The following is an 18,643-nucleotide window of genomic DNA, read 5'->3' on the forward strand; positions in this document are numbered from 1 at the left end:
CAGTTTGGAAGCCATGCGCTTTACCACTCAGCCTCAACGGTTAATTGGGTCGATAAAAAAAAAGTCATCAAAAAATAGTACTAGCTTGAAAGCCCAGATCACTGGACCAATCAGCAAAAAACATTTGAGGTGGACCCGCTCATGTGGATAAGTTTGTTAGTGGTCGAGTCAAGCATACAAGTTAGACTATATATATATATATAGTTCGTCCACCGTGGTTCCATGATGACCACTTTGTCATCAAGGGGGCTGATGGCTTTGCACTGGGGTTTTGTGCCTCCTCTTGTGACTGGTGAGACCTATGTGAGCCCGGAATGTTCGGCTGCACACTGGGCAGGTTATTACGCTTCTGGATAGTGTACTGCCAAGATATGTGAATCTGTCCTTAAGTTTGACTAAGAGGCTGATGTTGTATGCTTTGCAAAGTTGTAGTTTATTCTTGAAGTAGACCTAGGGACGCCAACATTCGTATCATGTGTCCACTATTCGAAAGACTTCATCATCATCATCATCTTCATCAAACTCCATTTGTGTGAGGGCTTGAGAGGCTCAAGTCATCTCTTGCAAAAACCCTGGACAGAAACCCTGCTGTCTTGCGTAGTGCATAAATGTCGCCATACAGGTCGAGAATTTTTGATTTCCCAGACCTGTCGAGACGGAGATCAGCAAGTCTGGGGCAGTCAAACAGAATATCAGGCACGGTTTCCTCTTCTTCTCCGCAGCGGGGACACCATGAATCGAAATTTGGCCATAGTCGTGAGAAATATGAGACAACAGAACAGTGGCCTGTCCTGAACTGTGCTATAATAGCTTGCTCAGGTCTGGACAACCTCCACCACGGGGAAGTGCGGTCAGGGCGCCTCATGCGCTCCCAGACTCCACAGGCTTTTTGAGACTTGTCCCAGCACTCAAACCACTTTTCCATTTCTGTTTTTTTAATTATAGTCAGAGCAAGATGAAAACTTACAGCCTGTCAGTGGGTGGAATTTGCCCTCCCTAATGGGCCAAGGAGTCTGCAATAGTGTTGCCAGTGACACCTATGAGACTCGGTACCCACTGCATTGTTACAGGGGTGCTATAGCGTTGTTTTATGTTGTGTGAAGCCATGATGACAGTGTCGATATTGGGAGACCATGGTCCGGGGCTTTCCAAAGCCTGTAGTACAGATTTTGAGTCAGTGACCACAACAATCTGTGTTGCCCTCAAATGTCCCTCCTCAAATGTCCCTCGCCGAGTTGAGCGTTCAAAGAACATTGATCCAATTTAGAACTTGTCATAATGTCATACCTCGAACTTAAAGTGTATAATAAATACGTGCATAAATGACTTCAGATATAGGACACGTTATATTTAGATTTTCATACATGGAGGAAAAAAACTATAAATAGCTATCATTTTGGTGTATCTGGTGAACCAGATAACGTGGCGATAACGTAAGCAATTTAATTTAAGTACTTTTTATCGTCCTTGGCATTGTTTAGGTCAGTGAAACTATTCAATTAATTAATTAAAATAATAAAATAAAACATCCTTATCCCTCCTATTCATAACATTGCAAAGAATGTTGAGATCTAGAAAATGTATGAACAACCCGGAAACGGAAATTAAATTAAACTATAGATTTTTATTTATCCGAACTGCGTGACAGTGACTGCACTTGAGAGTTGTAGCAGTGTCAGCGGCTGTCATCTGTGTAGTAAAAAGTCGACACTCAATACCCATGTGTGGCAGAGGCGGCATTGGTACAATACGTGAAATAAACGTGTCCAAGGCCGATTGGCTGGTATACAATCAATATTCACATCAATTAACTTTTAACAAAAATTATTTACCGAGCAGATACCCGGGCTACGCTATGGTTGAAACCCCCAACACAGACACTAGTTAGGCCCATCAGTTGTTTGTTTTTTCATCGGCTTGTGTTATAACGCTCTTCCCTTCCACCACACACTACTTTGAAATGAAACGCCCTTCCCTTCCACCACACACTACTTTGAAATGAAACGCCCTTCCCTTCCACCACACACTACTTTGAAATGAAACGCCCTTCCCTTCCACCACACACTACTTTGAAATGAAACGCCCTTCCCTTCCACCACACACTACTTTGAAATGAAACGCCCTTCCCTTCCACCACACACTACTTTGAAATGAAACGCTCTTCCCTTCCACCACACACTACTTTGAAATGAAACGCCCTTCCCTTCCACCACACACTACTTTGAAATGAAACGCCCTTCCCTTCCACCGCACACTACTTTGAAACGAAACGCCCCTCCCTTCCACCACACACTACTTTGAAATGAAACGCCCCTCCATTCACCGCACACTACTTTGAAATGAAACGCCCCTCCCTTCCACCACACACTACTTTGAAATGAAACGCCCCTCCCTTCCACCACACACTACTTTGAAATGAAACGCACCTCCCTTCCACCGCACACTACTTTGAAATGAAACGCCCCTCCCTTCCACCGCACACTACTTTGAAATGAAACGCCCCTCCATTCACCGCACACTACTTTGAAATGAAACGCACCTCCCTTCCACCACACACTGCTTTGAAATGAAACGCCCCTCCATTCACCGCACACTACTTTGAAATGAAACGCACCTCCCTTCCACCACACACTGCTTTGAAATGAAACGCCCCTCCATTCACCGCACACTACTTTGAAATGAAACGCACCTCCCTTCCACCACACACTACTTTGAAATGAAACGCACCTCCCTTCCACCACACACTGCTTTGAAATGAAACGCCCCTCCATTCACCGCACACTACTTTGAAATGAAACGCCCCTCCCTTCCACCACACACTACTTTGAAATGAAACGCCCCTCCATTCACCGCACACTACTTTGAAATGAAACGCCCCTCCCTTCCACCACACACTACTTTGAAATGAAACGCCCCTCCATTCACCGCACACTACTTTGAAATGAAACGCCCCTCCCTTCCACCACACACTACTTTGAAACGAAACGCCCCTCCCTTCCACCACACACTACTTTGAAATGAAACGCCCCTCACTTCCACCACACACTACTTTGAAACGAAACGCCCCTCCATTCCACCACACACTACTTTGAAATGAAACGCCCTTCCCTTCCACCGCACACTACTTTGAAATGAAACGCCCCTCCCTTCCAACACACACTACTTTGAAATGAAACGCCCCTCCCTTCCACCACACACTACTTTGAAATGAAACGCCCCTTCCTTCCACCACACACTACTTTGAAATGAAACGCCCCTCCCTTCCACCACACACTACTTTGAAATGAAACGCCCCTCCCTTCCACCGCACACTACTTTGAAATGAAACGCCCCTCCCTTCCACCGCACACTACTTTGAAATGAAACGCCCCTCCATTCACCGCACACTACTTTGAAATGAAACGCCTCTCCACAACAACACACTTTTCTCCCCCTTGTATATTCAGTGGAACCGTCAGCATTACGATAATAATCGCATCATTTTTTTGGCACCTTCCAAAAAGAAAGTCTTCAGTTCCAACTATGAACTTTTTTTTTCAATAAAAGCTAGAACTATAGGCCAGTGTATTCTAGTATATGTTACGTTTAATTGGAATGACCCGCTCTGAAACGCCTTCCCAACAAAACACTCACGTCTGGTCACTTTTCTCTCCCCCCAACCTTTTCGCTCTCACCCCGCCCTTTATAAATCTACATTGAGAGGTGAATTACATTTAAGATCCAGATCTAGATCTGTGTAGAAAAACTTGAACGAAAGAAAGTGTTAAAAATTGATTGAAGCAGAAGGAAAAACAATTTTGTACTTCAGACATTTGAATGTTGGCTTTAAAAAACATATTAGGACGAAATTGCGAATAAAAAAAAATAAATTGTTTGGTGAATTTAACCACTGTGTTTTCGATCTTGAAAATGGCTACTTCTGTGTACCCGAACAAAACAACACGTTAAACTAATTGGGAGAATTAGTGATCACCAGCTAGGGAATGAATCATCGGTAAGAATTTTATATTGAAGATAAAGCAAGGCTGTCAATATATTTAAGAAAATCATTTTTAGCGGCCCCCGAAAGGGGAAAAGATGCTATTAGTTTTGTGTGGAATGTGTGTCGGTCCGTCTATCCGTCAGTCCAGTTTAGATCTCGTAAACTAGAAAAGATATTGAAAATCCGACATCATAATATTTTAGGCCATTCAAAGTTCTGATGCAACGGCTACTTTTTTCTTTTCTAAAAGCGAAAAATCTAATTTTTTAAATCACTTATGCAAGCTGTTTTTTCGTAAAAATACACCACTTTTACAACTATTCACTATTAATAGTAACAAACATGAGAGGCACTTTATTATAAGAGTCCCAGCTTGATCATATTTTTTAACACATTTATGCAAACGGTTGTAGATTTTGTCAAAAAAAATTTTTTTTTTTACATTTGTATTGTTAAGTTATGTAAGTTCTGTTATATTAAGTACTATATTTACACACAAAAAATGTTTACTATAAAACAACAATTAATAAGTAGTTTTTCATATTATCGCTTGAACTGTAGTACTAGATATCACCTATAGAACACTTAAGCAAAGAAATTTTATTTTTTTTACGGAAATTTTATTTTCTTGAGGAATAAGATATTGACCCTTTACAAAACAATTAGATCAATTAGATATTCATTATAAGTCATCTGTTAGGCCAGGTTCACATCTAACTTCACATTCACTTTCACGGTATTCACCTATCCTTTAGTCTGCTGGACCGCAGGAGCACCACACAGTATCTGTTAACCTTTTTTCTCCATTCTTCTCTGTCATTTGTCTTTGATATCCTTTTATCTGCCTGGGTGGACCACTTCGGGGGCCGATTTTCAGTTTGTGTTACCATACAAACTGTCCTTGTAACCTTGTTTAAATAGTTTAAATGTCAACAAACTACCAAAAACAAAATGGATACAATGAAACACAAACTCACACAACCGTCATGGATTTAATTTTTTTCTTCCAATAACTTTTTTGTCCTGTGTTTGTTGTGTGTTTCTATTGGGCTTTTAATTTACTTGAACAATAGTATTGAGTTCGAACATTGGTTTCAACCGTTCCATTACCGTATGACATGTCATGCCATCGACGGTGTCCTCAGATGACAAGCCACAACTATAAAATCTCTCACCTGATGCGATCTTTCAATCAGGGCAGCTCTCGTCAGTTCCTCGTAAACAATGACCTGCGTCACGTGGGGATTCTGGGATGCAATCAGCGCAGACGTCAAGCCAGTTGGGCCTGCACCTAAACCAATGAAAACACAAGGTTTGCCAGGAAGTGTGAGTGGCTGTTAGAAGGAGAATTCGCGAGCTAAAAGGGGGACATTGCAGCACTTTTGGGGGGAACCACGTTGATCTATACGACTGTGAAGGATGCTGTTATGTCTAGAAACAGAAGAACAGGGAGACAGACAAGAGAAAGGGTGGATAAAAAGGGTTACATTAATTCCAGATATCGTAGCATCGAAAAAAAAAAGGCAGAGAAAAAACAACGCTTGAAGCAACTTTTTTTTCTGGAAGAGTTGCAATTATCTTGGACACACGATGAGGGCGGAAGATTGAAAAGAAGAAGGAAGCTCTTTGTGGTGGGAAGATTTTGTTGCAAAGTGATTAGAAGTGGTGTCATGTGATACAGTCACGTGATAAAATAAAATGCATCAGGCGAGATTTAAATTCTTGTCTTGAGGATTTGATGAGTCTGCCACATGGCAGGAAGGATGATTTTAAACAGTTAGACACGTTTTTTTAAAAAGGAATTTAAAATATATAAGACTAGCGTATTTCAATATTGGTAACGAACTCTTCCGGGGGCTTTAGGCGGGCCGTTTTGGAAAATAAAATAAAATAACAGATAGTTTAAAATTTTAGATAAAAATAAAATAAATTGATCACAAAATACATTTTGATGGGGGAAAAGGTATGAGATAGATACATCTGAAAAGAGTACTTTGGGGCATAAGCACAATTTTTCATTAGAGATTGTATGTCGTGTCTACCAAATGGCTTTTACTTTATAAGGATAATTAGTTTATTATTAGTCCGTTCTAAAACAGGTCAAAGTAATTAAGCATTTCCAACTTTGCTGGAGAGACGTATCTTTAATTCTACATTTGAATCATTTCGGTTCTGTATGTGATGCTAGTTAAAAAGTACCGTATTTTACGTACGATATTTTTGTATGCTGTCAGCTTTTATTCCTACATATGGCTAGTATTTTCGAGTTTTTATTAGCCTCTTACTTCTGTTTCAAAAAAGGGTTTAGGGCTTTGTGTATTATTATTAGTCGACTTATAATCTTCTGTCTTTTAAAACGAGTAATTCTTCATATAAAGCTGCTCCTACTTTTTAAATTTGAGGACAAGAAAACGTATTTTACTGAAGGATATTTAACATTTAGGAAGTCCACATTGTTCGTATATTTCTCAAAGTGTAATAAAGTTGTTTGTTATATTTCGTAATCTAACCTACCTACCAATAATAAACACTGTACACTTGGCCATCTGCCTTCTGATGTGGTTATAGTAGGATTTGGTGACCATAAACATAGACAGGATGACCAAAGTGACCAGAAGGTTCTGAGTCACAACAGAGGCCTGGGCTGTGCGAAGAGCCTGGACATCGCAGGTCACCATGGCAGCTTCATCAGCGGTCAGGGGCCGCTCGCCGATGGCAGCTTCCCGACTAAAGAGGACATGAATAACTTCCAGCACGCTATGGTTGTAATGCACTGGGTGGCAGCTATTCATTGGCTGGCTGGCAAGGTCATTGTCGACTAAGTAGGTTGGAAGCTTTTCATTGGTTACCTTGACGAGGTCATCCTATTTCCATACATCTTTCTTATCAGCCATTGATTGATCGTTTGGAGAGGTCAAAGGTTATCCATAAATCGGGGGTAATCAGCTAATTTTGACGACAAAGTCATTAAAACCTTAGATGTCCGTAATGATAGATGGGCAGTTGTCAGGTGTCAATGTTGCATTAATCCAGACGTTCTTAATGACACTAACTCTAGGCCAGATGACAAGTTCAAGGCTGTCCAAGAGTGACGTCTTAGCTTTTCTGTACTCTCTGGAATAAAGAAAAAAAAATGAGATACTAATTATTCATTTATGTTATTAAAAATGTTCATCACTTGAAGAAATGAATGAAATAAAACTTTTTGTATTTAATATGTCACAGTTTAGTTATATGTAATCATCATCTAACCCAAAAAAAAAAATAATTTGATTTCGGTTTAAACCGGAATCCACCAATTAGGTGAAAGTAGTGAAGCCAACAGAAGACAGCAGTCAGACAGATTTAGTTTCGATGAAGACAATACTTTGTCTTGTCTAAAAGTGCTCGCGCCTTTTGCCCTTATGCTGTTTGGCAGCCATTTTGTTTTGGCTTGTTAGCCTCTTTCTGAAAACAAAGAGATAATTTAGATTTTCTTTGTTTGTTTTTAACTTTCTCTTGGATTAATTCTTTATATTTTTTTTCTCTTTTGATGCTATAAAAAAAAGAAAATCATTATTATTGTTGCTACAACCGTTGACAAAGGAGCTCAAGAAGGCGTGGCTTGTCATGAGACAAAAGATAGAATGGGGTCAGGTCGATGCAGAAGATTCAAGACTAATTAAGTCAAACTTTAATTGGACTCAAAAATGTGAAGTAAAGGGGAAAAAATGGCTGAGAACTTTTGAAGACTTCTAAGAAGGAGATAAGAAAAACAACTTTCGATGTTCTGAAAGTCTAATACATTTTTGGTCAGTTAGCCAGATTTTTTTTGGTTTTTATTTAAGCATATAGTTCTAGAATCTAGAGAAACTATTATAAATATGAATATGTCCACACCACTAACCGTTCTTCAACTGCAATGGGTCGGACACTTATTTCGCATGGCGGACGGCCGCATGCCATAGGCGATCTATTTTTATTTATTTTTTTTTTTGCTTAAAGGAGGACGGTGTCATAGAGTTGCCCTCCCCCTCCTCCCGCGAAGCGCTATTAAGGTCTCAGACGCCATTTTGCATTCACTGGTCTGGAGGAAAGTAGCTGGAAGCAGATGGCCTTTGAAAGAGACAGTTGGAGTGCTCTCACTAAGGCCACGGGACACTAAAGGCGCAGAGAAAAGTCCTTGCCGAAGACAGGCGCGAAAGACATATAAAGTGTTTCTGAACAGCTGGATGTCTTTATTTTTTCAGGAGAGACTATTCCAGCGATTTAGACATAAAGGGTACACAAAATTTGACTAACTTCTATTAGGTTTTAAACACTCTAAAGAGATTCATCATCATCTCCATCAGTCCTTTAAGTTCCTCTAGGAACATAGGGCCTCAGTAAATAAAAACACTTCACTCTACACGTTCTCTTGGGGGCGCGATTGATGAGTGGTTAAGCGCTTGGATTCCGAACCTTGGGTTCGAATCTCTGTGAGGATTGGGATTTCGAACTTCGAAATTTTCAGGGCGCCCCTGAGTCCGGCCAACTCTAATGGGTACCTGACTTTAGATGGTAAAAGTAAAGGCGTTTGGTCGTTGGGTTGGCCACATGACAAGAAATTGTCATTGACTAAGTGAATTAGTCCCTTTTAGAGGTCACCCTCTGAGTCTTAGTGAACACAGCATGAAAAATAGAACAAGACTACAGAAACAATAGATAACTCTTACATGTTCATAAGCTCTCCACTGCCAGAGTGGTTTACAAGTTGGCTTGAGAAACTGAAGAAGGCTTGATCCATGATTTCGAATTCAGGACGTTTCCCCCCCCCCCCTTTTTTTTTTTTAATAAATGCTTTTTATTGTTAGTCTACATCTATTATAAATTTAATTACATGACTAATCCAAACTAATTGATATCACGCTTAATATAAGAATTTTTTTTAAAGTATTTGTTTTTATTTTCTTGTTTGTATTTTCAACCAAATTTCAAATAAAAAAAATACTCTAAATTTTCTTTCACTGACACATGGCAACAAGATATTATTTAATTAAAACTATCAATTTCTATCAAAGAAATGGCATGACAGTTATCGCTACCCACTGTTAACCCTCTACACCGGCACACTGGCCCTTAATGCACAGGAAACAATTTCTTTGAGCGCTCAAGACAAGTTCGATAACTGTGCCATAAACACAATTTAATGATTTGCTGAATGTGGGTAGGAGACGTGGGCAACGTTTGGCGAGGTCAGGGTTACAGCCGTCTGGTACAAACATTACCTCATGTCGGTGATATTGAGCTCAGCTCCAATATCTCTTCCTAAATTAGTCAAAAGTAAAGTAAGTCCTAAATTACAAAACACAAATTGCAACGTTGACTTAATGGACACTTTTGAGAAACAAAAATTTATACTTCAATGTGCATATCAATGAATCATTGTCGATCGAAAATGAAGTTGGCAATACTCCATAGACAGGAACTATCCATTGATTGACAGCTTATAGAATGTGTCAGTGCCGTATATCAGTATGACAAAACTGCCTCTTAGAGCTACCTGGTTGTGAGCATATAATGCAAATCTTATCCTATAAACAAGAATAACAAAATACTCATAAAAAAAAAAAGACAATACCACCTTTATACAACTTATAAGAGCTATTGTTTTTACTCTTAACCCTTAAAGTGCTGAGCTGTTTTACAGTGAGTGCATACAAAATTGAATTACAATTCTAATGTTTAGAGGCTTAACTACCACACGTGTTTTAGGGTTAATAACTAATGATTTAAAAAAAAAAAAACAAACGGAACATTTTTTACCCTGCCCCCATCCTCCCCCGAGAGAAAGAATCCTGGTTAAGCGAATGTACAGATCTACTACAGTTTATAATATTCCATTGTTAGGCCTTTAGATCTAGACTTAACAGACGGTGCGCAAACTTTTCCTGAACATTAAGTTATTAAACTCTTGAATCAATAAACTTTCAATAAAGCCTTACATTCGGAAATTCCCAAAAGCGATAGCTCTTTCAAGAACGCCAAGCCATAGTCCTTTCAAAACCAATGTTATATCAAGATCTAGGTCTAGTTCTGTAGCCAAATTTAAACTTTTTTTTTTTTTTACTTTGAAAAATTATAACTGTCAAACTAGAGTTTTCCCCATGGAAACAACGAACTAGTAGCCTAATACTTTTCTCAGCGATCTACACGAAATGTTAAATTTAAAAGAAAAATCATTAGAACAGTTTTTGAAATCAGCGTAAAGGTTCGACCCTTCACCTTCCAGGTTCCATGAAGTTCTCATTTGAATAGAGGTATTGTAATTTTAGACGCTCCTTCATTGTAGAAGATAATTAATTACTGCGTGTATCCGTATGTTAGTCTAGTCATGCGTGGTAATTAGAGACTTATACTCGGTAAAGTCATTGGTTTTCCTGGCTGATACATGCAACCCGTCCAATGCTTTAAAAAATTATTTACAAATCATCCAAGCATACGGAATAGGTAATGTGAATTTATGTCTATTTTCTTTGTGAGTATTTTATTAGGTTGTTACGTTATCCATATGAGACCATATGTTCTGATACTGTCTACTTTTCATTATATATAATGTAAATAGCGGAGGTAGTTAGACATATAACTGGTTAAAAACACACCACAATTTTTAATACATATAAAACAAGGAAAATAAATCTTTAAAAAAATAACAAAACTATTGATTTTAAAATCAAGGAAAAAAAAAACACAACGCTATTTTGTCTAGTAAGAGGAATTGATCAAATTTATCTCCCCTTGAGTACTCTCGTAATGACGCCTAAAAGCTCTACACAATTAGAGACAGATTTACTGATATTTGGATTACGTTTTATCTGACTGGGCCCAGGCATTAGTAGAAAACTGTTTGGTACACAATTTAAAAGGATTCTACATCTAAGTTCCATTTAACATTAGTTAGTTTACATTAGATGCAGTCTGAGGGATGTTTATTTACTTTAGCACCAGAGTACATCAGTGCATCAGCACTTTGACATCGTTTCCATCCTTCGCTTGTTAATTTACAAGAGTTGAACTTTACGTTAATTCGTTTACAAGAGCTTTACTTTTAATAAGCTCTACTACATAATTACATTTAACAGTCTGTTACACACTCACACGCATGTATGTACACACTCACACGCATGTATGTACACACTCACACGCATGTATGTACACACTCACACGCATGTATGTACACACTCACACGCATGTATATACACACTCACACGCATGTATGTACACACTAACACAAACAAGTCAGGGGGCGAAATCAAAGAGAAGTCCATAACGTGAACAGCTGGGACGTGGAAAGACAACTTCTCTGATGATTTGTAGGATTGATATTCCAACCTAAAAGTTATCCAAACTGGTAACAAGTAGCGCCCTCTACCCAGCAGGGGAGATGACTCTGTTTCAAGACACCGGTCAAATAAAGTAAGTGACAAGAGAACTCCTTTGTGTCCTCAGCGATAAAATCAAGGACTACAATTCAACTTCCTGATGTAAGACTTGATACGTGATGTTGAAGTAGAACTGCGACAGAAAGTAGATCTATATTTCTGTGCTGGCGTATACTTTCTTTGTTTTTATTAGGGTATTGCTTTTTAGAATGTACAAACGTAAGACAAATTTCCTAAATGATAATAAAGAATTATTATTACAATTACGTTAGAAACGAACGAGTACGTGTTCTCAGGCGCTGTCAGGGTCGAGTTTCAATAAAAAGAAACACAATTCATCGTAGTCCCTAAATCAATGTCCACTGCGGAACTTTTCTGGTGATGTGGAAGGTCTGCAGCAGTACGCCCTCTGACAAACAACGAGAATCTTCTTAGGAATGTAAAGGGCTTATAACAATGGGGTATATTGTTATTTTAGTCTACTTCAATTATTATTATTATTATTATTATTATTATTATTATTATTATTATTATTTTTATTGCTATGAACAGAAGTTAATTACCATTCTTTGGCACTTCGTGCTTCGTTAAAGGGAAATCCAATTCATTGTAGTCCCTGTAACACTAAAAGTTCCCCTTTCAGACCTTGCGATCTATACGGCAGATGATGTAAAGATCAGAAGGTCACAAGACTATTAAAGAATGTCTGGTCTTTTAAAACTGCCTAATAAAATGGTCTTTGATGTAAAAGGTTGATCTGCATCCAAATGTTAAGGTGTCGTTTAAATTTCTACAACAGAAACATTGCGTATTGCTATCACAGAAAAAAATAATAATGCCATTACAGAGAAGAATGTTATAAGAAAGGTATATATATATATATATATATATATATATATATATATATATATATATATATATATATATATATATATATATATATATATATATATATATATATATATATATATATATATATATATATATATATATATGAAACAAGGTTACAAAGACAGTTTGTGTGGAAAGTTGGAAAGTTGGAAACACAAACTGAAAATTGGCCCCCGAATTGGTTCACATAGGCAGGTAAAAAGGCAGGTTTCAATATTATCAGAATGAAATTCTATCAAAGACAAATGACAGAAAATAATGGAGAAAAAAAGGTTAACAGATCTCGTGTGGTGCCCCAGCGGTCCAGCAGACCAAAAGATAGGTGAAAGTGAATGTGAAGTTAGATGTGAATCTGGCCTAACTTATGTCTTATAATGAATATCTAAATTCTAAATGATCTAATTGTTTTGTAAAGGGCCAACTCTTATTCCTCAAGAATAAAACATTTCCGAACAAAAAATATATTTTTTTCTTTGGTTAGATGTTCTAGGGTGGAGAAACCACTACAGTTCACGTGATAATATGAAAAACTACTTATTAATTGTTGTTTTAAATTATGTCTGACTTATATGCATATTAAATAATTTTTTTCTGTGTAAAAAATAATAAACATTTTTGTGTGTGTAAATATAGTATTAGTATAATAGAACTTACATAACTTAAGAATACAAATATAAAAAAAAAAATTTTACAAAAAATTTACAACCATTTGCATAAATGTGTTCAAAATATGGTAAATGGTTGTCTCTTTGCTTGCATAAGTGATTTCAAAAATTAGATTTTTCGCTTTCAGAAAAGAAAAATGTAGCAGTTGCATCAGAACTTTGAATGGTCTAAAATATTGTGATGTCGGATTTTCACTATCTTTTCTAGTTTACGAGATCTTAACGGACACGGACAGACAGGCCACACAAAACTAATAGCGTCTTTTCCCTTTCGGGGGCCGCTAATAAAAAAAAACAACTAAAAGAGGATATCTTAAAAATAGGACAAATCTGTTTCTATCTTCCCTAACTTTGCAGCGAAACAAAACGACGTCGTGTTGATGTTACCAGCAATACCTCAACAAAACATCAATCCAGCTTACATGAAATGTAATGCTTCGCTAATATATAATAATAATAATAATCTTTATGTCCGTATGGAAATTTGTCTTACAATTTGTGTATTACACCAAACAAAAAACATTATAACAATAAGAAACCAAAGTGTACATTCACACCAGACTCACTCATAATTTACATGTGACAAGGTTTATACCAGATTGTTCTTATTTAATGATTTGATTGCCAGGGGAACAAAAGAGTGTTTGTGTCTGTTTGTCTTTGCTATCGGTGTCTTGTATCTCTTTTGTGATACAATTATCTTTCGGTTTGCTATTTGCCTTTAGTTTACCTATCATCATATTCAGTTGTGATATCTCCTTTTCAAAATTGTTTTGTACCAGATGGTTTGAAATTTGTAGTTATAGGTGGGCAGTCATTTACCGTTAAGTCAGCGTCATTGATTGTGTTGATGTTTCATCCCATGGGAGAAACGAGGTCAGTGACTGGTTAACTTTCCCTTTCAGATCATTACCTAACCACGAGAATGGACTACAATTCGATTGTTTTTCATTCTAGTGGCATCGTCATTTATGGGCTACAAGGAGAGGGGGAATGAAGTCCGCGGACAGCTGCCAAGTAAGCCTACGTGAATGTCTCTTGATTCCACATTTCAATGGGTAACTCTTAGTCTTTGTGCTTATACACAAGAAATACTAATACTCTGAGTATTTAACGCTAGAGTAGATCCGACAATATGTCAAATTTCTGATTTGTGTCTGGAATATCTATACAGCTGAATATAATAATTCTGTTCTTTACATATTAGTGCAAAAAGAGAAAAGGAAACTTTTTTTTTAAAGATACCTTCCTCCTCCCTTCCAATATAAAAAAAAAGTTTTTGGCAACAAGATAAATGAACCTGGTGAATAGCTTCAAACATCTCCCTAAAGCCGAAGAAGTAAGATTTGAAAAAATCTGGCTAAACATCCGTAGACTTGTGGGAAAGAGAAACAGACTTTGCCATTTAGCGCAGATTCTACGAAATGCTAGAAATATTTTCTTTAGAATAAAAGTGACGTTGGCGATATTATGTTGTCCGAATTTTCAGTAAGGTAAAAAATTCCTAGTATTTGTGTGAGTATCTGTAATATAATATTTTAAACCTATCACGTAACTAGAAACAGATGACCTTTACACCATCTGCCCTATACACCACAAGGTCTGAAAGGGGAACTTTACTTTTACTTTTACTACGTGACTAGAAGAAAGAAAAAAAGCTTGAAATATATTCTAACAGTTTCATTTTTTTTTATATTCAAAGCCTAAAAGAATTGAGTAGCTCTCCACCAAGTAAAAACAACAAACTTACTACTCCCTATTTAAAAAGTTTTCAACTACTCATCTCGGAGAGAGTTGGAAGAGAAGAGAAAGAAAGTGAAAGAGAGAGAAAGAGAGAGAGAACAAAATGAAAAAAAAAGTAAGTAACAAGGAAAGAGGGAGGAAGTTAGAGAGACAGAGAGATATGGATAACCAAAGAGAGTAAAGAGAAAAAAAGGAGAGACACGAGAAAGAGAGAGGAAAAGAAATGGCAAGAAAGAGGGAGAAAAAAAAAGAGAAGATTTATAAAAAAAAGGTAGAAATAGAAAGAGAAGTGAGAAAGAGACTCGGTAGAAACAGAGAAGAAAAAGAAGTAGAGAATGAGAGAAAAAACAACCTCCCATCGTCCCTCGCAAAACGTATTCTAAGAGACATGAAACATTGTACCTAAGACATAGTCCTGCCTTACCTCATACCAGCGTGAGTAAAGAAATGCAAGCTCACCACCGCGCAGACATGTTTGCAAACACTGGCCGCGTGAGTCAAGTCCCAGTCTTTCCTTCCTCAGCCAAAACAGACAAGTTAATGGCTTTAAACTAAACAATGCAGCGCACAATACTAGCTGCTTAGCCCGTCCAAACCATTTCCACGTTCGGCTCGTTTTAATGGATCTCCCACTAGCCCAATCAGTGGATCAAACCTGATCGCTGTCACCACAACCTGGGGCTCGCCCCCCCCCCATATCCTCCCCCCCCCCCCAAATAAAATCGTAATAGTATGTCCTTTAACCCATTGATGCCTAAAGTACATCTTGCGGGCCAAATCCGTGGGCCCAATCCGTCCCACAATACACACAGACGTCGTAAAGGCTCAGTTCCGTTGGACCCGGCGGCTTTTTGGCCCGTTACACCAGTCTCGTAAATTTATAGGGCCCCCCAGTCCGGGGCCGAGCTAGGTTAATTATCATTGCTTCAAACCTATCTCCGCGTCAGTTTTGATTTTAAAAGTCAAAATAAAGAAATGCAACGTATTACCTGGCATGTGACTATTATGACATTTAATGCCCACTATTTTCAAGAAAATCTGGCATAAAATCACAGAGTTCGAGTCTCAAATCTCGCGTTGCAAAATTTCGAGGAGCACAAGAAAGGTAAACAAAACACTTCACTACTCAGGCACACAAAAGGATGCAAACTTTGGACTCTCTTTCACCAAATGTTTGCTGTCATCGAACTTGAAAGGAACAAGATCAACTCCTCTGCCCCCCACCCTCCTCTCTCACACACACTCCCAACCAGTCCGACCTTTCTTTTTTTTTTATTTCCCTCTTGTTAAAACCCTGCATCAGCAGCCATTTTATCGTTTAAACTATTTTTTTTTTAAATTCACTTGGTGTGTTTTAAACTATGTGATATATTGATTGGTTAGCATCAGACTGCAGTGACCAAACCTCCAACCCTCTACCACTGCTGCAATGGGATCACATGAGACTTGATGGGACACATGTAACACATGTTTGTAGGGCTCTTCTCTCCTCTACATCCCACCCCACCCCTCTTTCGTGTTAAATTACTGATTACTAATGACAACAATGAAAACGATTATATCAGAACAAACCAGGTTCTACATTTAAACGTGCACCAGGAAGACGCTGTGTAGCACTATAGCACTTTTAGCACTGATTACTGTATACTAAGACGCTGTATAGCACTTTTAGCACTGATTACTACTAATACGCTGTATAGCACTGTAGCACTGATTACTGTGTGCTAAGAAGCTGTATAGCAATATAGCACATTAGCACTGATTACTGTGTACTTAGACGCTGTATAGCACTATAGCACTTTTAGCACTGATTACTGTGTACTAAGACACTGTATACCACTTTTAGCACTGATTACTGTGTACTAAGACGCTGTATAGCTAAAGCACTTTTAGCACTGATTATTGTGTACTAAGACGCTGTATAGCACTTTTAGCACTGATTATTGTGTACTAAGACGCTGTATAGCACTTTTAGCACTGATTACTGTGTACTAACACGCTGTATAGCACTGTAGCACTGATTACTGTGTACGAAGAAGCTGTATAGCACTTTAGCACTGATTACTGTGTACTTAGACGCTGTATAGCACTATAGCACTTTTAGCACTGATTACTGTTTACTAAGACGCTGTATAGCACTTTTATCACTGATTACTGTGTACTAAGTGTCAGGGTTGTAATTTTAAAGCCTTGGCTCGTCTTCAATTAGATCGAAACAAGTCACACATTTATAGCACTGAACAACCAGCGTTACTTAACAAATCATTTAATGAGATGATATTAGCAATGGTTATTGAATAGTAATTATACTATAATAATTATCGAAGGTAAATACTCACTATTATATCTTAAGTATTCCTTCTAATATGCACACATAAATAAAGAACAAATAGCACAGGAAAGCGTACCTTGGTTACAATGATGGAGATACAATAAAGGCTCAAACTGCCCACGACAAACTCAACATATTTCATTACGCCCAGAACAAGCTCGACTTTGACACGAAGTCCAAAGCCTGAGTCTCCAATAATTGAGAGCGGCAAAAAGGCCACACAAGAAACACCCACAGCAAAGGCGACAGAAGCAATAACGTCCTCTGTTAACAGTGACTTCCTTCGCCAAATTAAGTGCGCAAATATAATACCCCTAGATGCTTGGCTTTAACTACGAAAGACTAAGAATTACTCTACAACAGCGAGTTGCAACCTTTTCTACTTTTTGGTATCCACCCCCCCCCTTTTTTTTTTTTAAATCTCGGTTCACCAACACACTCCCACTGGTCACGTGGTATCCGCTCTGGAGTCCTGGATTCGAAACCTGCCTTCTACCATCTTTCAACGTTCTGGTTGTAAGTATTATCAACGTTAAGACGTTAGAACAGGGGTTCTCAACCTGTGGGTCGCGACCCCCCTTGGGTGTCGATTGACCATTTGCCAGGGGTCGCCTAAGACCATCGAAAATATGGATTGGTATTGTCTAGTAATGTCTACTCTTCTATTGCTGTATGTGTGTGTGTGTGGGGGGGGGAGGTCGCGGCAGAGTGGGGGATTGTAGGGTGTAGTTATGTAATGATTCTGATTGAGAACCGCTGCGTTAAAAAGTGTTCAGCTTGTAAAATTACAATGAGTAGAATAGGTTGAAATTACTATACATATAATAATGTACAATGAATATATAAAGTCATTAATGAAGGGATTTTTGTATCGCATTGAAGCAAATGGACAGGACATCTTTGTTTTCATTTACTTTATGAATGGTCTGTTTGTGTTCTTACCAAATCGTCAATGATCTTAGTCTTGATAGGTTTCTTTGTTCTAGTAGACTATATCATTCGCTCCGCCAGTTCACACTATTTTTTAGAACTACAATACAGTTGTCTCCCCATATATTACAGCTATAGAAGTAGAGTTATTTCCCCAGGGTGTCTAGTCTCACAGTGAACTACTATGTGATAGACTGCAGTGTGGTACTTGTAATATATATTTACGTTCAGCTATAGTGAAAAGGCGTTTACGTGAATGAATACAAATGTGGAAGTGAGGAGAAATGCATGTATCCTATACAGGGTAAATGTTAGAACCGCACTAAATATTTGGTAGGGCTTGTCACAATAATGAGATGTTCAGGAACTTCTGCATAAAGACATTTATTCTTCTGACTGATATCATAGTGCATTTTCATTTCTGTTGTGCAAACACAATATTAAACCATGTCGATCTGGCAGTATATAGTCAATAGTTTCCTTCTTCCATTTATACTTATCAATAATGTGAACAAGAATCAAATGTCCCAAACAACAGAGTAAAAGTTTCCCCCTTTTTATGGACTTTGCGATCTATAAGGGAGAGGAGGCTAAGGTTATCTGTTTCTTTTGGCTAGCGCTTAACAAGCAGGGTGTCATGTGACCAGCACAACGACCAACCGCCTTTTCTTTCCCAAACTTACGTAAGGTACCCAATAGA

At 38.0% G+C, this 18,643-nt stretch overlaps 1 protein-coding gene across 5 annotated transcripts in view; it reads right to left on the reverse strand.

Moving 5' to 3' along the window:
- Nucleotides 1-18,643, reverse strand: part of LOC106076801 (uncharacterized) — an 85,483-nt gene that overhangs the window by 26,125 nt on the left and 40,715 nt on the right. For 3 of the 5 annotated variants that reach the window (XM_056035077.1, XM_056035076.1, XM_056035080.1), the window contains 2 exons: nt 6,501-7,096; nt 5,158-5,273 (listed from right to left, as the gene is read on the reverse strand). In XM_056035077.1, coding sequence (XP_055891052.1) covers nt 5,158-5,273; nt 6,501-6,774 — 390 coding nt within the window. In that variant the 5' untranslated portion in view covers nt 6,775-7,096. Of the gene's footprint in view, nt 1-5,157; nt 5,274-6,500; nt 7,097-15,105; nt 15,317-15,670; nt 15,876-18,643 lie in introns of those variants that run through there. The other 2 variants (XM_056035078.1, XM_056035079.1) reach the window with 2 other exon arrangements.

The sequence above is a fragment of the Biomphalaria glabrata genome, chromosome 7 (assembly GCF_947242115.1).
Source record: "Biomphalaria glabrata chromosome 7, xgBioGlab47.1, whole genome shotgun sequence".
Classification (NCBI taxonomy): Eukaryota; Metazoa; Mollusca; class Gastropoda; family Planorbidae; genus Biomphalaria; species Biomphalaria glabrata.